Genomic DNA, 21,932 nt, shown 5'->3' on the forward strand with positions numbered 1-21,932 from the left:
AAAAAGGCACGTATAAAAGCACTGAATAATTTTGCGATAACTAAATAATTTAAAGATAAGAAAGAACTGAACTCGACGTTAACCCTTTTGGAACCCGCCATTTTTAAAAAGCGATTCGTGAACAATACGTACAACAATAAATCGTCACCTTGAGCCTAAAAGGACCGAACATCACCAAAAACCGCAAAATATAACAAAATACTTAAACTGTTCAGAAAAATACTTGACACGCGACATAAAAAAATAATCGCGATATAAACGAAACTTCTACGTTAGACATATTATTAATTAGCATTTCACGAAATGCCTAGTTAGTAGCCACTAGTTATTTTGAGTATGATAATACACATAAAAGTGAAAATAAATAAACGTTTCACTTTTCTATACGTTTCCCCTTTTTTAGCCTGCAAACTTGTTAATACTATCATGACATAAGAAGTCACTTAAAAATTGATCAACCCAAATAGCGTTAGGTTTCCGTTAATCAAGACGATTTAGGTAATTTTGTATTTCTCTAAACAATATTTCGCTACGTCTAAATACATTCTGATAACTAACGATTCGTTCATATACTGATAAAAATGCCCGTGTAAATTTATGTACTCAATCATTGGTTATTTCCTTGCCACAATAAATTGCCGTAAAATTACATTGTCTCCGTAATATCACATTCGGCATCTAAGTTAAAGAACACTATAGCGTAATATTACATCTAATTCAAGTAAAAGTGCTACGAGTACTTATACATTTTCTAATTTGTAATTCTTCCATTTTACGCTTTTCTTTGTAAACCTTCTTATGAGGCTATGTGAAAATGTATGTAAATTTCCATACTTTTTTATCAAGGTATGAACACGGCAAGAACGTTTCGGAAACGCTCTAAGTCGTCGGTATTTTGCGTCTCGCAATTCCCGGCGCAAGAGAAAGAAAGGAAGGGAGAGAGAAAGAGGAGTAACCGGATCCGGTGCTCTCAAATGACCCATGGTCACCTCCACCGGAGGTAAATGTTTTCGTATTACCTTACTCAAGGTAACTCAACCGCCTATCACTGCTGGCCTGCTCCCGGAGCTGACTCATGTGCGCGAAAATGAGTTCCATGTCCAACATCCGCCATTCCGGGCCCAAAATTCCGATCTGCGGCGAATTCGGCCCGGAAAGGGGAGAGGAATAGAAAGGGCGTATTCCGGCATACATGAATTGGGTAATGAACCGGGAAATTCTCGGTAGAACCTTGGAGAACGTCGATGGGAACCTCGCGAAAAGCAAGATGGCCGCGGGTTTGCCGTGCGCTTTGCATACTTGCTGGCATTGCCCCTGTGGAAACTTCTTGGAAGAATGCACAGAAGGAAAACGGAATAATGACGGAGAGCACGTCGAGGTATACACTGAAGTATAACTAGATAGTAATTTAGAACGTTTTCTAGCGAGAATGACAAAACCAGGCGGTGAGAACGCTGAATCCAAGATGGCGGCATACGTAGCCCCGCTACTCTTGGAGAACGCTTCGTCAGATATTTTTTTTTCTTTTTTTTTTCGTTCACTGATAATGATTAGCTCGACCACAAAGGAAGTCAAAGGAAGCGGGAAGGCAGAGGTGCCTCGGGACAATTTTTTACGGAGGGGATAATGCGTTTAAACCACTCGAAATTGTCGATTTCTCGGTCGAAGGAGGGCCGGAATTGGCCCGCTTCGTCCCCTTCGGGTCGCCCTCGGATGGCGAGTGACGCGCGAGATAGATGTAAGAATAATATGTAAAATCGAGAAGCTTTTGAGTTTATACCGAAAGCTCGAGGGTGCGGACCCCGACAGGGAGCGAAGGACCTCGCGGGGCTGACCCTCGCGGGGTGTTTCCACTCGCAAACTGGATTCCGATGACCGATCCCCATTTCCATATGGCTCGGTGGTCGAAACTTGTCGTCGAGGAGGAAATTGATATTCGAACGTATGTCCCCTTCTGGCCCTTGGCCATCCTTCTCGTCCAGCGCGTTTCCATCTCGGATGAAAGTCAACCCAAGTCACGCATCCGTCCGCGAAAAGACTCCGAAAGTTTCCCCTAGAGAGCCGAAATTAAATGGGCTCAAGGAAAGGAAAGGGAAACATCTCAATCGTGAACATTTTTCCCGGGCATTAACTCTAGGAAGAGACCTCGTAAACCTGGGAGGAATCTATTTCATTGCTAATTCAATGCAGCAAGTAATTTAAGTAATTATTAATATATCTCGACTCGGGAGTTAGCCAAAACCTAAGTTGAAATTCAGGACTTGGGGCCCAGTTCCTGTTTCCAAATAATCTAGATCGTTGTTAAGGTACCTTGGTTCAAGTGAATCGCATCCAATCCTATCAAGGACTCACTGTGTGGTATCGATGTCCTGGAAGTAGTATCCAGGGATTGATCCCCAAGCTTGAAAAATAATCTAGTAAGCTGTTCATGTACCTCGGTTCAAGCGTATCGCATCCAAGTCTCTTGAAATTAAAGCCAGGACCAAGTACCAGTTCCCTAGTGCAAGTCAAATCCAACTAATAACCTAATTCCTTATTATGCTACCTTAGTAGAACCAAGGTTCAAGGGTGTGCTGCCCAAATCCTAGCAGATCAAACGCAGGACTTAGAGCGAAACACCATTTTTCTGGGAGGACTAATTCAACCGCTGATCCAGTTCGCCGGTTTCCTGGAACGACCTAAATCCATGGCCCGATCTGCATCAAGATGCACATACTCTCGGAGGGAAATCGGGTGTCCGGTGGGCATACTTCCGACAGTTCGCGATCGGCGGCCACGAGCACTCCTTCCGACCTGGTCCCTGCTTTCCATCTAAGACCGATCGCCGACAGTCGGCTCCGACGCCGTCCGAATTAGCATTCACAGGATGCACGCTCTAACTACTATCGACGTCGCTCCAACTATAATCATCCGAGTGGTACGGGGTTAAGTGTAATATTATTCAGCAGACAGCTTTGTATGGATATCGGGCCGTAGAGCACAGATGCCGACCGCCGGGCCGGCGTGCCCGTCCAGCGGGTGCCTAAGAACCCTCGAGCCTCCTTTCAACCCTTTCCGCGGGGTGTTATTTGACAAAGTGTTACCCACGTTTACCCGCGGTGGGGCCGGCGAAGGAGGTGGCGAACGAGGTGTCTCAGGATCTCCTGGAAGCCTCGGGGATCTCCCGATCCTGGAAGACCAGGACCCCCTAAGGGGTCCGACCAACCTGCTCCGGCACTGACCAGAGCGGATCCGCGTTTCCGACGAATTTACATGACAGGGCCACGTGGAAAAAGGAAAGGAAGGAAGGGATCCGACAGGGAGGCCAGATCGTAGACCTCGGATAGATCTCGCGGATCCAGCCTGGCCTGAGATCTCTCTTTGGAGGCCGCGGCCCCATATATATATTAATTTTCCCGAAGAACCCGGTCATTCTTGGCATGGCCCGCGGCCGCCAAGTCGAAGCGCCTGCTGCAGGTGGCGGGAATGGTCAATATACCCGCAAAATGTAAATCATATTGCTGGTCTCGGCGCGGGCTGCTTCGCCCTCTCGCGGCTCTCGATGCTCCGTCTTCCTCTTGCTCGCTATCTGGCCTCGGAGCACCGCCTTGAAGAGGACTGGGACGACTCCTATCGGCTGGCCGGGCTTGATATTAGTTTGCTGGGGCGTCATTAGATCCGACCTTTGCCAAGCTACCCTCGTGCGCCGCTCTGGCTACTCTCCGGGACCGAAACTACCAGACGACCGATGTGCGATCTTCCATCGATGTGAACGGATCGTGAGATTTTAGAAACTGGAAAGGGAAAGATATCCAAACCTTTTGGGTTGGCTCGAGTTGACAATTTTCCTCGTGCGCCGTTTTTGCTGCTCTCCGGAACCAAAATGATCATACGACCCATGTGCGATCTTCCATCGATGTGAACGGATCGTGAGATTTTAGAAACTGGAAAGGGAAAGATATCCAAACCTTTTGGGTTGGCTGTTTAGTTGAAAATTTTTCTCGTGCGCCGTTTTTTCTGCTCTCCGGAACCAAAATGATCAGATGACAGATATGCGATCTTCCACCGGTGTGAACGGATCGTGAGATGTTAGGAACTGATAAAGGAAAAATGTAATCCAAATTTTTTTATTTGGCTCAATATTTCAATTTTAGGTCTACTTTGTACCTTCATAACCTAACGCCTCTTTTGGGTGGTTTGGTTGTATTCTTCATGTCCTACCTTCAACCTTGTACGATCTACTCGGTACGAATTAAGTCCTACTTTAGGCCTAAAATTAGAAGCAATGGAAACATCTACCAATTTTAAAGTCTAGATTAGAGCCTGAATTGTTTAGACCCTGAGTAGAAATTTTAGCTCTCCTATAATCCTGCGTAACCCAAGTATGATCTCCTCGGATCCTTATTCTTTTAACAATTGGAGGTCTTAAGTAGGATCAAAATTTCGACTCGGGTATCCTTCGTTAAATTGTCTCAAAACCTATTTAAGGCCTACAAATAGAGGTTCCTACCAGGTTTGGTTTTCGTTAATTTCATCTATCGCGAAATTTTTGGAAGAAAGACATTCGCTCATTGACCGGGAAATGACTTAATGAGATTGATTATGATGGCGAATATATCGTTGATTAAGATAGCGAAGAAAAAAATGCGGTCGAGTCTGGGAAGTACATGATACACCAACAATAAAAATTGCTGAAACTTCATTAAGTTTCATATTGCCCTCGAATTCGCTGCTCATCGCGCCTCGTTCCTGAAACGTTCATTTGATATAGAGAGCTACTTCGTCAGACCTTAATCCTTCACTTCCTTAAAAGCAACTACTTGAATCTTTAGTATCTGAGAATCTAGGCTAAAGAATTAACCAAAGAGAAAAATGCAGAAATGTAGAAAATTTGAAATTACTAATTCCATCCATTTTCAGACCAATCATTTTCTTTGTGCATGGCAAACAGAGAACTTAAGAACAACTGCACAGTGCAGAAAACCGAATTTCATATTAGACAGGTGTTTGAAACTGGGTCCCCCAGGTTTAAGTCAGGTCATGACCTGAGGTACATCTAAGTACAGGACACGGAACATCCCGCGAAGATGTAATATCCGTTTCATGAACGTTCTATGCATGGTCCTAAGGACCACAAAGTGTTCAGCCTTGGATCATGACGTGGTGTACCTTCAGCTACGACATCCTTGGACCGTTCTAACGAGTACAGCCTGAAACTGGGATGTTATTCTGCGTACTGATAGTGTTATCATCCTCTACAAGAACGCGCATTTACCCGACCGCGTCGTGTCATCGCTCGTCACGTTGCAACGCAAATGCCTCCTAATTATGCATAAATACAAACCTTTCACCTGTATAAATCTCTCCCCCTCCTTCGTTTTGAAACTAATGGCATTTCATTAATTAAAAGGCAACAACCACGTCTCGACGTTTATGCAAATGTTTACTCAGAATATCCATTCGAGCTGAGTACGAGAAATCGGAATCATCATTCTTTCTGCACGGTATTCCATCTATCCGACTAGGATCAGCTTTTTACACGGATAAAATAGCTGGTGTCAATACTAATTCATATTTTTTGTCATTCTCGTAAAGGCCAGTATTACCTGAAAGACGCAAAACGCAAGATTCTAGGCAAGAATCCTTTCGACCATCACTCCAAGTTGCTTCCAGAATCCATCATCAGCACAAATCTAGAGACACCGTTTACGTGTCTAGAATCTCATTCTTCAACCTTCCTAAAATCTATTATGTGCACAAATAATTTCGGTGGCAATTTTACATGGGCATTTATTTACCTGTTATGTAGATACTTAACTTTAGTCATTGGTCATAATAAGTACCGCCGAGGTGCTACTTCGACATCCCAAAATCGCAGGAAAAACTGTTCAGCGCAACAAATTTAGATCTAGAGATCCTAGTTCAAGTTCCGAATCCGTTTCACGCTTTACAACGTGAATTCGAAGGTTATAAGCAAGGGCCTTAGATCCATGAAATTTCATTGTCTTCAAATTTGTTCACAGATACTTACAAAATTTCTCATAAAAACTGAAATCTCATAGGTGTCAGATTCGTTATAGCCTCCAAATTGACATTGAAAATTTTGAAACGATTCGCTGCACCTAATTTGAAGAAAAATTTCATGAACGACTGACTCCACTGATGGCACTTTCCCTCCCCCTTAAGGTAACATACAAATAAAAATATAAAAATGAAAAAGTTAAATGCAACGGCACCGAAATCAGCCGTAGAAAAGCGCCACTCGGAATCGAGAATGAAACTCTAGAACACGCGTATAAAATTCCAAAAGAGCAAGAAAAATTGAAAGATAAGACAAATTTCATGAACGACTGACTCCCCGGGTGCCACTTTCATCCCCCGTTAAATGCAAAGGCACCGAACACATTCGTATCGATAGAAAAGTTCCGTTTGTAATTCTAAAAGCGCAAAGAAAATTGAAACAGAACAAAAATTTCATGAACGACTGACTGCCTATTCTAAAAAGACAAAGAAAATTAAAAGAGAAGAAAAATTTCATGAACAACTGACTCCTCGGGTGCCACTTTCGTCCCCCCTTAAATGCAAAGACACCGAACACATTCGTATCGATAGAAAAGTTCCGTTTAAAATTCTAAAAACGCAAAGAAAATTGAAAGAGAAGGAAAATTTCATGAACGACTGACTGCCTATTCTAAAAAGACAAAGAAAATTAAAAGAGAAGAAAAATTTCATGAACGACTGACTCCCCGGGTGCCACTTTCATCCCCCTTAAATGCAAAGACACCGAACACATTCCTATCGGTAAAGAAGTTCCTTTTAAAATTCTAAAAGAGCAAAGAGAATTAAAAGAGAAGAAAAATGTCATGAACGACTGACTCCTCGGGTGCCACTTTCACCACCTTCAATGCAAAGGCACCTAACTCATCCGTAGAAAAGCGCCACTCAGAATCGAGAACGAAACTCGAGAACACGCGAAAAAAGGTTCCAAAAGAGCAAGAACCGCGGCCGTTTCGCGAAAGGCACGACCCGGCCGCGTCCTTGGCGCGAATCCTCTCCTGCGGTCCGACTGCGCCTCCAGGACGAGGACGTCCGTGTCGGCGGGCCAAAAGGGGAGAGAACTCGCGGTTTAAGTCCCGGAGACTCTCGTGTGCCGACGATTACTCGACCGGCGACGTGGGTAGTCCGTCGAAGCGGCGAATGGCGAGCGGCGAGAGCGGAGGCTTTCCGAGCGAACGCACAGCGGTAGCTGATGTATTTTGACGTGCCCGATGAGAGGCCGCTTCTCTCTCCGTTGACCGCATTATCTAATGGACCACCCTCTGCCGCTCTCGGCCTCCGCGTGCCCGTGCTCAAGCGCACGCGTGTCCGCCCGATCGCGATCGAGATCGGACCTATCCGACCTATATGTGCGATCCGAATGCCGGAGGCCAAACCCTAAGTCGGCTCTTTCGGTATCGCGGCGACTGGCCTGGACTGGAATCCGATTTCAGGACCGAAGATCCGCTCTTTTGTCGCGGACCACGCTTATATGGATGTGGATTGAGGGATTTGATAACGGGCGAGATAGCGGCAGCGACGTATGGGATCTGGGATCTGGGATCCGCTATCATGGCACAGACGCCTGGGTGCAATCGGTTTGGTTCTTCTTGTGCAACCAGGACATAGGCACAACTTCGATTTATCATCTGCAGTTTCCTATTGGAAGGCTTGAAGATCGTGTAATGGATTTTCAAGGGTTTAATCACCCAACGATCATATTTGCACCCTAAATTCGAGTTTGGATCTCACGTCTCTAGAAGGTCCCATCAGCGTAAAGTTGATCCGTCAAGAGACATGGTGGCGACTAAACGCTGCGCTTCTTCACTCCTCACATTGGTCTAATAGAGAGTTTCTTTCGAACATGTAGAAGTCGTTTAGAGGTAACCTGAACATTTTCATTCTTCATTCCTGGCTCTGATGATCTTCAGAAGCGTTACTTCGCTTCCAAGCAATCCGGAGCTGATGGTTGACTATTTCTATCCTACTTTGGCATCAGCCCACGAACTTCGAAACCACCGACGTATTCCATATCGGGGGCTCGAATTGTTCTAATTGTCCCGGTACCACGACCAGCTCCTGGAGAACGCGGCTACTAAAATAGTCTCGTTCCAACTCTCGTGACCGTATTGCCTAATGGACCCGCTCTTCGCGTGCTGGTGCTCTTATTATCGCGAGTACTACTTCCCATAAAACACAGTTCTCCCGTGCGTCACATGTTCTGTGAATACAGGGGGCATAAACGCCAAGATGGTGGTCGTATGCAAAGTCTCCTCGATGTTGCTCCCATGTTGCGCGCAATTTGCCGTTTTGGAGGCCATCCTCCCCGCAACTCGCAACGAAAGTGCCCGTAAGCCGAGCCTTGGCAGTCTTGAAGTCGCCATTGCGACTTCAGGAGGATGGGAATGCCAAAGGCGAAGACAACGAACACCTACTATCATCGCCGATACGAGATATGCTTTGTTGCTCCCGCCAACAGATCGCATTCGCCCTCGGCCTGCAAATCATCCTTGGCATTAAATTTCATCCTGAGGTCTTACCGACCTCGCCCTTGCGTCGGTCCTCGTAATTGCGGAGAAAGTCTCACCGTAAACTGGTCTTCTACCATCTTCAGCGAGTCTTTGACTCAACCAAGACGAACGTAATGCATGAAAATGCGCCCCAAATGGAAATCCTGCACCATGAGAAACTTCCGTGGCACTTCCATCTCTATTCCAGTTTTCATGATTACGTGCAGAAGAAATGAAAAAGGGATATCCTTTGTTTAAACGTGTCCTAGGACAAAATGTAGAAGAGTTCATCAGCACTAAAATTATCGATGAACTCGAGTCGATCAAGAGTAGAGGATGCGATATCGACCGCTGTAGGTTAAACTAGTTGCGAAGATATCGGTAACAGAGGAACACCTTGTAGTCCAAGACAGCAGCTTCGTCATCGAATGCAGAAAAACGCGTCTCGTCAGTCCCGAATGACGGTATTACTTTTACGGGGGAATTAAGCCCCAGCCTCTGCCGATTCCGTCGGGCGTTTCGGGGCTTTCTTCGGAGCTCGCCCTCGAGCAGCCAAACCACTCGAAAAGAGCTCCGATTACCGACTTATGCTCCTCCCAGTCCACTTGTCCAATCCAAGGTTTACTCGACTCCGAAAAATACTTAATAACCGAGAAAATGATCCCGCTAAGAGCGACCAATCGGCGAGCCCGAGTCCAGACGCCGTTCCCCTTCGTTCTTACCGTCGCGTTCCGGAGCTGACCGAAAAGAACCGTTTCCAAAATGGACAGGCGAAGGGCCCTACATTTTGTTTTCTGCACGAAGGGAACTCTGAAACATTGGGGCCCAACCCAACGCAATGAATATGTATCCCAAGTCGCGTTCAGTCACCATCAACGAGACCATTTGGGGGTATTGGACGTTCTATCCCAAGTCTAAGGATGAACTTAGGAAAAAATCGGGATTTTACGCAGTATAACAATCGAAATGGTATTGCATATATCGTAGAGGCTCAAATACGGCAGTAGATACTTTCTAAACAAATTGCAAGGGCACAGGTGACAAAAATAAAAGGATTTTACGCGATACACAACACTATCCGGCTTACCTGGGGATTCGCCGTAGAGATCTTCTCAAGTCTCCATTTTTAGGGGGCTTGTCGCACTGCCGGGGATCTTGTTTTGGCATTTTGTACACGAGATGTACCTGAAAACAACACCCGTACCTCAACAGCGTGACCAGCAACGGGCTGATCGAGCAAGGGTACATGTACCTCCATGTACGAGGTCTTATAGGGTCCCAACAAGACAAACTCCTGCTGATCGGAGTTGACTCGTGACATGGTCGACTATGATACCGAACTTTTGTCACGTGTACAACGTTATCCACTATCAATTCGAGTCCAATCGATTTCACGTTAAAGTTAACAGCCTTCCTGGACAAATACCGGGCACCAACGCTCTCCAGACGTCACGTAACCGAACAAGGAACCAGGTACACCTCCACAAGAGGTGTATGGTTTTCTCCCAGCTAGTATATTAAAAACGCCAATAACCGATCCTCCATATCTAAAAGTTCCGATAAGTCCGTCATATTCTGTCCGATGTTACGTTTCCGACGGCGTGAGTCCAGATATTCAGATATTGTACACAAACCGGGAGTTGAAAATCCTAATCCAGTAAACCTAGATTAGGAGCGATGCCATCAACAAAGAAAATATTCTCGGACCGAAATCTGCGTTTAAATCATCGCTGCCTAAGACCCGACGATATGCTCTACCAGATAAATTGAAACTAATTAATGTTACTTCATAACGAGTGATCCGAGATTTTTAGGACGTGAGGTGAAGTGTGTTACCAAGTAGGGCCGTCTACCATAACGCATCGTTACTAGTTAAAAACAACCAGAAACAAGCCAAAAGTTCGGTTGCACCAGCCCCAACATCGACATCGATCCCAGGTCCTTGGCCAGGCTTAGGGCCATGGAATCCTGGTTTTTCCGTCGATCGCGAGGCCATGGGGTCTCGTCCAGGACATAATCCAACATTAGTAAACCCACATTAGGAGCGATGCCATTAACAAAGAAAATATTCTCGGCCCTGAACCTACATTTGAATTGTTGCTGCCTAAGACCCAGAGCGCTTTCCAAATAGTCGGCTCATCCCAAGAAAGACAGAGTCCAACCTGGAGCGAAATGAACATGGGACTCCGGTCTACGATTGGCCTGCCCGATATGCTCTACCAGATGAATTGAAGCTAACTAACATTAATTCATAAACAGAGATCGTAGATTTTAGGACACTAGATGAAGTGTGTTGCCAAGTAGGGCCGTCTACCATAACGTATCCTAACTGGTTAAAAATCAGCCAGGAACAAGGCGAAAGTTAGGTTGCACCAGCCCCAACGTCGACATCGATCCCAGGTCCTTGGCCAGGCTTAGGGCCAAGGAATCCTCGTTTTTCCGTCGATCGGCGTCGAGCTCGCGAGGGCATGGAGTCTGGCCCAGGACCCGCGGAAGAAGCGGCGGAGCCGCGGAAGGAGCGGCGGAGAGGATCGGCCAGTTCTTTGGCGGGCTCGCGTGTATCCTTAGTATGCAACGTATGCAGTCGGTTGTTACCGAAGGAGTGGTTTGCGGAGCGGCCAATGGCGAGTGCTCGGGCTAATTCTAGGGTGCCGCCACCGCGCCATCTTTGCATCATAATGTTGTGCTCGCGGCCCCCTTCGAGCCCCCCGCCTCCCCCTCCAGGCGGGTTGCATCCACCTCCGCCCGCTCGCCCCTGCGCCCCACCACCGGCAGCCGCCCCTCTCGCCGTGGCTTCCAATCCCCCGGGTGGAGAGGGAGAGAAAAAGACGCGGAGAGGGAACCAAGGAGAAGGAGAGCAAGAAAGGACGCGGTCTGGACGGAGAGGGAAGGAGGCGCGATCAGAGCGGTAGACGGAGACACCCCAAGCTAAGATGCGCGTACCTACGTATGCACGAAAGGAAAGACGAAGAGAGAGAGGAGAGCAAAAGTGCGGTCCAAGAGCGGAGGAGGGGAGGGAGTGCCACCCGGAGGGGAGGGACAAAGGGGTTGTCTGCGCCTTGTCTGCCGGGAATCAATCACGAGCCAGTGGCTCTCAGCCGATCCCTCGACGAGGACCCGGACCCTGCGGGATCGAGGGGTCGAAGGACGCGATCGACCACCCTCTACCCCCCGGGCCCACGCGGATCTGGGGGGGCGGTCGGGAGCGGTACCCTGAGCGACGCCGACGCCGCCCGAGGACGCCCACGGCGACGCGGCACCTACGCCTCGGCTACCATCTCCTGTCAGGGAAAGTAATCTTAAACCGTACGTGCACGCCGCTACTGCTGCGTGCACTCCTCCGAAGAGAGACCTCCGCGATGTCAAGGCCGGGAGACCTCCGCCCCCGGGGGCAGGGGCGAGAGACCGAGGGTGGCGTCCACTGGAAACGCGGTTACGGGAGGGACGGTCCTGGGGGAGCCTAAGCGATGTCGACAGAGATCTTTCTTCTCATCGAGGATAATTCCCCAATCGAGATATTGAACACTTAAATTCCATATCTTAACACATTCGCGACTGCTGACGTAAATTCACGTCATTTTAAATTCATTCCTGATTGCTGCTGACGTGAATCACGTCCATGACGATACACGATACAAGTTTGCGGCAACCAGTTTCAGAATTTCATTATTTTCGCCGGTACTCAGTATTTGAAGAGGAAAAAATTTGCCGGTCGCTAATGTGTTGACTTAACCTACGTTTGCGAATTTCTACTTGGAGGAATTCACAGGTTAATCTGGGTGATCGTCGCGGATCATTGCGGATCATCATGGATTTAACTGCTTCTGGTCAAACTCAAACGGATTTCGGTCGGTCAGGTGATGACTGAAGTAGGAAATCATTTTTTTACGGGTTATCGCGTGATCGATTAATGAGTTCTATCGTAGTCGCTTAATTTCTAATGGTTTTAACGCGATACGTTGTCCAGCTATATTCCTAATGATTTCCACGGGATTTCCAGTATTAAAGCCCATGATACGTGTGTGAATATCCTGTCGATTCAGAGTATTGCATAAGCTAGATCAGCATTTTTTAATCTTTTTATTTTGACGGGCCGGCGAAAATAAGAGAAATAGATATCGGAACGGTCGATGACTAAAACTGGATTAAAAACGAATATAAATGATTCGGGGAATTTTTTTCGCTAACCACCGGTAGAAGAACTGTGTTAGATGACTGTTGGTCGCGAACGGTGACAGTACTTAGAGCATTGGAAAAGGTGGAGATAAGAATATCCCCTTTATCACATCAGGCGCCCCGTGAGGTAGGACACGACGGCAGGAAATTACCCGAATCGCCATTCCACGTTCCGGATAATCATTCGAACTATAAATAGTTAATTACTTCGTGTCCCTTACTCAATTCCGCTTCGCCACTAAACATAGTAATTTCTGGTGATAGTATCGCCACTTCTGAACGGGCATTTTTGCACCGGTTGATTTATTAGAGAGCTCGCGACACCCGCTTGGCGGCGTATTCGTTGTCTGGAACAAAAAACCATAAAGAAGGCTTTCATTAGCGTTCATTAGGACGGAGACGTTGACGCAGCATTTCATAAATCAAAATACTCTTCGCGCTGGCCAATAATCGAAGCCCGACCGATCAACGGAGTTGTTCGTCCCAGCTGGACAACTCCTAATTAGACCCAGAAAGCATTATGTTCCAAGAAAACCAAACAAAAGAACGATAACCAGCAAGATTTCCAGTCGACGGAACAACATACTCCAGCAAAGTCCGTCATCTTCTTCGACGATACTGATAAAACGTTTCCCCCGGGTCAGCAAAATCTGCCAAACGGCAAGGATTGTTCCGAGGACCTCTTCCGTCGTCTTATCGACGTATCTGATGAAAATCTCGACTTTTTGCTGAGGAACCACGTGATAGTCCATCAGCCCTAGGTCGGGGACCGTGTCTAAAGAGGTGGACGATGGGCGAAAAAAGGAACAAAGCTTGAGGAGCAATCGGCGGCGCGTCGTGAGGCCATCGCACAAAAATGCCGAAGCAAACCTAGAAGACACAATGGCCGGACGCGGCGGGTTCACAATGACGGAAAATAATTAACGCGAAGCTGAAGGAGGGCGCCTCAAAGGGGCCGCCAGAAGGGGATGATGGTGGAGGTAACCAATCAAACCGATCGATGGGCAGAATGGGTGTTGGGCACATACACGACTTCGATCGCGCGTGACGACCCGCTCGATTCCTGACAACGTATCTACTAGTCGGGACTAGATGTACCGAGTTGTAGACACTCAGATGGGTCGATGATCTTACGATCTATCAGGTTTTCCGGGAGGATTCTAGCAAGTGGTGGTCATGGTTCGGCAGAGATCGATCGGTCCTTGGTTGACGATGGTGGTAGTTGATGGGGTCCTCTCTGGTTGCGCCTGGAGTCCTGGCCGAGTACAATTAAGCGGTTTGGTAGTTACTTCGGGGATCGATTGGTTAAAACTAAGAGAGGCTGCCAGGTATCGGCTGGAAATCGATTAAAGTCGATTATCATACCATGGAGACGATAATCCTTGACGTCGAAGGTCTAGCCTTGTTGGGAGCTGATCCACTCCTATGAAGCTATTCCGAAATTTGGGAATCAATCAGCTATAAACAGATCCACTGGGCTTAAGCCATCCTTAACGATAGTCCCAACTGTGAGTACGGCTCTAATTGTCCCTGTAATAAATACGAGGACAAGTTGATCCCTAATTAGATAGTAGACCGACCAAGTACCACGATCCTGTCAGTCAGCTGATAGTCATCGCAAGGTCAGATGAATTCTGTAAGACACCGGTTCCTAGCGACTCTATCAACCGAGATCAATCGGTCCCGGATGAACACGCCGCGGCGATGGGATATCGATACGATATCGCACACTATCAATTACCAACTTGCAACTCCATCATCGTGCCCCCTGATTGTACCCAAAATTCCGGTTGAGTTAAGGCAGTCGTACCGTGTGACGGCTCTACTTTTTCCCCTTTTCTGAATTTTTTCTATATAAACATGGGAATACCCCATTTTGGAATTTTTACAATATATTTATTAACGTTTATACAGTCACTCGGAATTATGTCAAGCATTAATATTTATTGGAATTGACTTTACAGCGTCCGAAAGACATACATGTGAACAATTAATAGATTGACGGCTGACATGATTCCGCTTATTCTGTTCTGTTTCTGTTAGAGACAAACCACTTTGAAGAGGCCCCGCCGCGTATCAGGCCCCGGTATCACCCACGCGTCGGACGATATCGGTAGCTTTTCAACCCACGTGGACCCCTGCGACTTTAGAGCCCACCTCCCGCGATTGGGGCGATCAAGACGATCAAGACGATCGGTGCGATAGGCGCGATAGGAGCCGGGCCCCCCGCGGCACAGGGGGCCGCGGAAATCATCCCGTAGGATCAACGCCGCACCGGGGTGTCGGCCTCCCGTGGATGACGCTCCACGGGACCGATCAGGCCCCGTCCACACCTCGACCACCAAGTGACCAGCTGAGTTATACTCACGTCCACGGCGACCTATCCTTTAGATTCCTCGTATTATTTTCTCAACTTTTTGAGAGAAAAAAAAGTCTGGACTTTCTTCGGAATTCCCTGTCTGAAGCTGCGGTTTTTTAATCGGATGATATCTTTCAAGTATTTCCAGTAGTTTTAATATCGGTTTTGGTATTTGGATATTGTTGATTTATTGAAAATAGAAAAAACCAAATTTTGGGGAACTCATAGCCCTCCAGTTCGTCCTGTAAGGATTAAAAGGCTTCCAAACTGACTTTTCATCGTCGGAAGTTTTTTAAATCTCAGTTCCTGATCGCTCCTACACTAATCTTTGCCCACGTCTCTAAACTCTGCATCTTTACACACAATTACATTGCAATTCAACTTTAGGAACAGTGTAACGTGGGTTGAACGTTCAAATCTTCGCCCTTGCTACGCGAAATTGAACGTTAATGGTGCGTCTATTTTGCGGATATTAAACTATCATTACCATTGCGTATCGTGAATTCATTGCTAAACATTTATAAGCGAGTACGTATTTAGCATATTCATAAAATACATGGAAAAAATTAATTTCGAAAACGTCTTACAAATGTCACAGTCCAAATATAAAAAGGCATCATTCATGATCGTTTACTGTACTTTCAATTACCATAAAAGCATAACGTTGACACACAAATTTTATCTTGACCAGGAACAAATGCATCAAAAAGGTAGCAAAGAAATTCAATGCTCGTACAGATATACAATATTGAGAAAATTACCGTGTGTGATTATGGTTTATTTTTTACACCTGCAGTATATTTCCACTACATCTATGTATATGAAACGTGCATTCCACTAGTTTGCGTTTATTGGGAGAATTTGTTATGGTCCCATTATGTAATCTCGATATAGAGTGAGGAACAAAGACGTAACCTATGTGCGCAATTCTCGTCTGGGTCATCCTGTTATCAAGTTGGCGTGATACTAAACTGTAATCTTTTGTTGTTTTCGTGGTTTTTGTCTTACAGCTGAGAAATGCGTAGAAGTACGTTTGTTGCGAAGTGCTACATGATTCGATCTCGTTATTTTCCAGTGACCTGCCAGAAGCGACTGAGGAGGGAGCGACAGGCGAGGAAGCAACTTCAGGAGCAGCTCGATCTCGAGATCAAGAGCCGTACCCAGCTGGAGGAGGCGCTCAAGGCGACGGGGGCGTCCATCGAGCAAGTCAGGGCGATCACGGGTAAGTGCTGGCCGCTGTCCACCTGTCCTGGGCTCTGCACTTTGCGCCAGAAAAGTCACCAACACAGAAAAAAAAATGACTAAGTTGCAATTACACCAACATGGCTAAAATATTGTGGTAATACGAACCACACAAAAGATCACATCGAATGGTAAATGTACTCTTGCCAATAGTTGTCGTATCCACGACGTCGTGCTAAAAAGTTGAAGTCGTGATTACCATTTGGTATGGTACTATTAACAATGCAAAAAATGACTCGGTTGCAATTACATCGACATGGCTAAAATATTGTCGTAATACGAACCACACAAATGATGAGACTGATCACGTGTAATGGTACATGTACCCTTGCCAATAGTTGCCGTATCCACAACGTGGTGCTAAAAAGTTGAAGTCGTGATTACCATTTGGCATGGTAATATTAACAATGCAGTGATAAGCGCGGTGTTACCACAAGTATCTTATAGATTATCCCGTATGTTGCTTCACAACGTGGTTACGATTAGCACAACAGTACTTTTCCTAATCATTCTTTCTTTTCCGTGAATCAACTTGCGTTGTTAAAAATTATATGTAACTAAAAGTCTTACTTCTTTGCACAACAGTCACTGAGTCGATTCATAGGGTACATATTGCTCGTCTATAAATGGGGTTTCAAGGTCCGCCAGGTATCGAAACGTCCGATGATCGATTTCTCATCTTTTCGCAAACTTCCGCACCCAACTGGGTACACTTTATTGGAAACAAGTAATTCCTCCCGGAAGGAGTCTCCTTTAAGTTATCTCCCACTTTCGCGTAAACCAAAGGTCTGGAGTCCCCGGAAGAGGGAAAGAGCGGGACGGGGAATGGGACAGAGAAGGAGCCAGTGGAGCCCCGGGCTACTCGTCGTGATCTCAGAATAAATTAATTAATTCGCCGAGCAGAGCAAACACCCTGACACCCGGCAGAATATGATTCCTTACTTATCCTCCGTTGCCGCTGCAGCTCGCCTCACCCCGGACTTAGACCCTCCTCCCCGAACTTGGCCTTACTTGGCCTTACTTGGCCTTACCTCGACTCGGTTCCACCCCTGGAGATCCCGTCTACGTCGACGCGCGACCCCTTCCCAGGTCCTGTCACTACCAAAACTCAAACGCGAAACCCTTTAAGTGAAATCTCTTATTCCGATATAACGTTTCGCGCACCGCCTCGCCGCCATTTTCGCCGCTGATTAACCCTGTCAGCCCCAGAGAGTCGCGATATTAATTTCAAATCAAACGGTAGGAACCTAAGCTCAGGGGTGGGTCCCCAGGGAGGAAATCGAGACGGGAACCTGGAAATAAAAATGTCGAAAAGTCACCAGAAGCATGAACATCCAAATGCCGCAATTTGTATTCAATGAAAATTACCATTAGTCATTTAGTGAAACAACTTTCACAGGGAATTCTTTATCCTTATCAGTAGGGTATCATCTCCAGGTCTTTAGGTCTAGTCCTACGTTTCATCGGCACGTTGGATGCTTCGAGTCAGGTAGCTTCGAAATCTTGGATTTTCTTCTAAGTCCTCAAATTCGGACACGTTTATAGAGCAAGGACCAATTACTCAAATCTTAAGAAGAGGAAGAAAGAAAGAAAGAAGCAGTCAACTTTTGTCCGAAACCCCGTATGTTCTACTATGCAACTACGGTAAAAAGGGGAGACATAAGGGCCCTAAGTACCCCTGCATTGGCCGCCTAGTGACTTTTACTGTAATGTAGGATAAAATTTATACTAGCCGCTTAGAAGCTTTTACTGCTCTGCACGGTAAAACGTACATACTCCGTACAGTAGCTTTTGCTGCACGGAGGAACCTGCGCCGGTCAGTAGCATTTACTGCACAAGCTGGGAAAACTCATCTCAAAGTACCTCCTACAGGTGACGTTTCAGTCATTAAGTCAATAAACCTAAATCTTCTATTCCAAACGCCAATTAAAATCCATACAAATCGGCAAACAAATGAATACATCAGACCGTGTGGGTGAGTCCAAGCTTCGCGGTTGACAATGAGAATATCCAGAAATTTTATCCATTACTTGCATTCTACGCAATCGCGTTGATAGGAAAATGGATCCCGTACGCAGTTACAAGTTTTGAGTTTATACAACAGATTGATTAATAGTAGTATAATAGGATTAAGTGATGTACAACTAAAGTGAAATAAAGATCCTTCTTCAACAGAGAGCGTCGCAGCCGAGGCGCGCACCAGCGCGGACCAGGCCGAAGAGAGCAGCGTGCACTCGCAGTCGCAGCAGCCGCAGCAACAGTCGTCTCAGCAGCAGACGAGCCAGCAACCCCTGCAGCAGCAGGCCCAGCAATACAGGGAGGCGCAAGTGGCGCGTCCACCCCAGCAGCCGCCGACGCCCGAAAAGCCCGGCTGGGGCTACAGCGGCCTCGACCTTATGAGCAGCCAGGCTTCCGCTTTCTGGCAGAACTACCAAGGTCGGTCCCACTTACCCCACCAGCCTCAAACCACCCCCGAACGGACCAACCCTTGCCCGCTCGGATTATATCTACCCGATACGTTTCACCGGTGAAACGTTTCTCCCCTGGGACGCGGTCTGGCATTGCCGTTGGAGTATCGTTGTGTCCATTGGACTCGGTCCGTTGATGAAGGAAATGTCAAAGGGACCAGAAGTAGACTGGGATGGATTTGTACAGATAGGCTGATGAGGCGGGAAACGAGGATTCCGATCGTGGCATAAACTCGGATACAGCTAATTTTTCTACAAACGGAATTTGGATCTGGAATTGCAGTTGGAGTATCGTTGTGTCCATTGGACTCCGTCCGTTGATGAAGGAAATGTCAAAGGGACCAGAAGTAGACTGGAATGGATTTGTACGAATAGGGTGATGAGGCGGGAAATTCGGATACAACTAATTTTTCTACAAACGGAATTGCAATTGGAGTATCGTTGTGTCCATTGGACTCGGTCTGATGAAGGAAATGTCAAAGGGACCAGAACTAGACTGGGATGGATTTGTACAGATAGGCTGATGAGGCGGGAAACGAGGATTCCGATCGTGGCATAAACTCGGATACAACTAATTTTTCTATAAACGGAATTGCAGTTGGAGTATCGTTGTGTCCATTGGACTCGGTCCGTTGATGAAGGAAATGTCAAAGGGACCAGAACTAGACTGGGATGGATTTGTACGAATAGGCTGATGAAGTGGGAAACGGGGATTCCGATCGTGGCATAAACTCGGATAGAACTAATTTTTCTACACCGGAATTGCAGTTGGAGTATCGTTGTGTCAATTGGACTCGGTCCGTTGATGAAGAAAATGTTAAAGAGACCAGAACTAGACTGGGATGGATTTGTACAGATAGGCTGATGAGGCGGGAAACGGGGGTTCTGATCGTGGCATAAACTCAGATACAGCTAATTTTTCTACAATCGCGACGGTAAATCGTGATGATTTACAATATGTGCAGGTACATCGAGTTCCGTTGCCACCAGTCAGTTGAACCTGCCTGTTTGTACGGATTTATCGTTACGGTTTATCGTAGCCACCGTTAAGGTCTTCACTTTAGATTTTGGGTACATTTGTCTTCCGTGGTTATTCTCGTTACTTATGTTTCTTCCCTATTGTTTCACGATGTTAACTGCGTTTTTGTCTGTGTTTCCCTGGCACATCAGCTGGTACTGTTAGTAGGTGGTGAACCTGTACATGTATATCAATTTTTTAAGTGGGTTCGGGGGTAGATTATGCGCGATTTAGGATTTAGCGAAGAGATCCGGAGATATGAATGCTGGAAGAATCGCGAAGGCCGGTCCTGCTCACCCCATCGATCCTGGAATGGCCGGCAACCCCCGAGCGAGTTAACCCTTTCGTGCGCGGATTATTTCTACCCGATGAATCTGGCCGGTAAAAAGAGAATTGAGGCCGAGATTGGCACGCTCGTGCGCGAGGTAGATTCGCGTGGTACGTTCTATCAGGAAAGTGTCTTCGAGTGCGCTAAATAACCCGGACTAACCTAACCTCAGCATAAAATTCCGTACGAACTACTATCAATCCTTTCGCATACATTCTTATCGATTACCATGTTATTCCTAAATCTCTCTCAAGAACATATATCCCGTCCCCCGAATTTACCCCTTTGTCCTCGAGGCCTTTTCACCCGGATGAACCAGCAACTCGAGACGATTTTCCGCATACTTGGTTAACTTCATCCAGCTAACTTAAAATGATCTCACATAGAAATTAACGTTTAAAACTATTATATTTTAATATTTCATGTATACTTACACGTGAAAGATGAAAATTTGTTAAGTATTAACGACTGTATCGTTCCATTGTATGGTATTTTATAAAACAATCGCCAAGATGCGTCCTCGGCTTGTCGAGGCAATTACTGTCAGTAATGTGTTGTTTAATGTCTTTCGCCGGGCTTATTTCGTTGAGAGCACACCTTGCAATCCTTCTTAACTCCTGTTAGAATGACATGTAGCTTTCCATTCGATCGAATTTCGTCGAAACTACAGGTCGAAGTATAAGCTCGATCAGGAGTCTGGCGGAAATCTCTCAACTGGCGACCAAAGTTTTCGTCTATCCTACAGATGACTAAACGACCGTTAGTTTCTCTTCTTTTATTGATCCGCACAGAATACAAGAATTAACTGACCAAGCCTCTAAACCAATACCGTGGAGTAGGAAATAAGAATTCCACCCCACCGAGTCCAGCCGTAACCCTTGAACCGATTAAAAACATCCAATTCCCCCTTCCCGCTAAAGAAACGCCATTTCCAGCCATAGTAGTGCAACCCCCTCTCGAGGTTTAATCGGGCGAGCGCATTAGGGGCTTGCAATTTTTCCCCCACCCCAGGAGCCTAACGAGCGGATATCGGGCGCGAGCCGATATCCCCGATAATGAAAAATCCGGCAGCTCGGCCCATCAAGATCCGTCGTTGATTCGCATCAAGACGCGTCCTCGCGAAAACTTATCCCGCGTCCCACCTGCATTTGCGTGCGCGAGGCCGGGAATCCATTTGCAATAAACAATGGAGATTTAGCCGCCTGGATGGGAGCGTCGTCCTTACGTGGGGTGGTTCGGGGGGGTTTGGAGGGAGACGCGGTACTTACGCCACCGAGGGGACCTCGGGGCCGCTCGTGTCTTCGAGTCATGCATTCTATACGAGCAGGGTCTCCCAACCCTGCCCGCCACCTCTGGCCCCGAGGGCCCTCAGGGGGCGCCGCGGCGCCGGCGGTTGGGAGCCGCTGGGTGTAATGCAGAGTTTATGCACATCTCTCGCAAGTAAGGAAGGAGCCGTAATTTCCCCGGCGGCCACCGCGGCTCTCGGTGGCGTTGCCAGTCCTCCCTCTCTCTCTCCTCTCCTGTGATTCCTCCTCGTCCGCCGTTCCACCCCGAGTACGACGAAGCACTCCGCCACGCTTTAATATTCAGACTATATGCAATAATTTCGCAGCAACCATAACCTCACCCTCCTCCGCCCGCCTACCCCTGGCCCCTGGCTCGGCCGAGATGCCTCTTCTCTCTCGCTCTCTCTTTCTCGGTCTCGCTGCAGTTGCGCGCGCTCGCGGCGCAGGCCCGCGTCGCTCTCGCGCGAATGTGGCCGCGTGTGCCCCTATATATACGGGAGCGGGTGCTGCGCGCGCACCCGTGTGCGCGC

The 21,932-nt window shown here is 47.0% G+C and overlaps 1 protein-coding gene across 1 annotated transcript in view; it reads left to right on the forward strand.

The window, feature by feature from the left end:
- Window positions 1-21,932, forward strand: part of LOC105694410 (dachshund homolog 2) — a 150,827-nt gene that overhangs the window by 119,872 nt on the left and 9,023 nt on the right. Inside the window, exons 8-9 of the mRNA XM_023431732.1 lie at window positions 16,136-16,282; window positions 18,478-18,738. Of these exons, the coding sequence (XP_023287500.1) occupies window positions 16,136-16,282; window positions 18,478-18,738 (408 nt within the window). The remainder of the gene's footprint in view (window positions 1-16,135; window positions 16,283-18,477; window positions 18,739-21,932) is intronic.

Source organism: Orussus abietinus, unplaced genomic scaffold (genome assembly GCF_000612105.2).
Source record: "Orussus abietinus isolate OABI.00-Male unplaced genomic scaffold, Oabi_2.0 scaffold165, whole genome shotgun sequence".
Lineage (NCBI taxonomy): Eukaryota > Metazoa > Arthropoda > Insecta > Hymenoptera > Orussidae > Orussus > Orussus abietinus.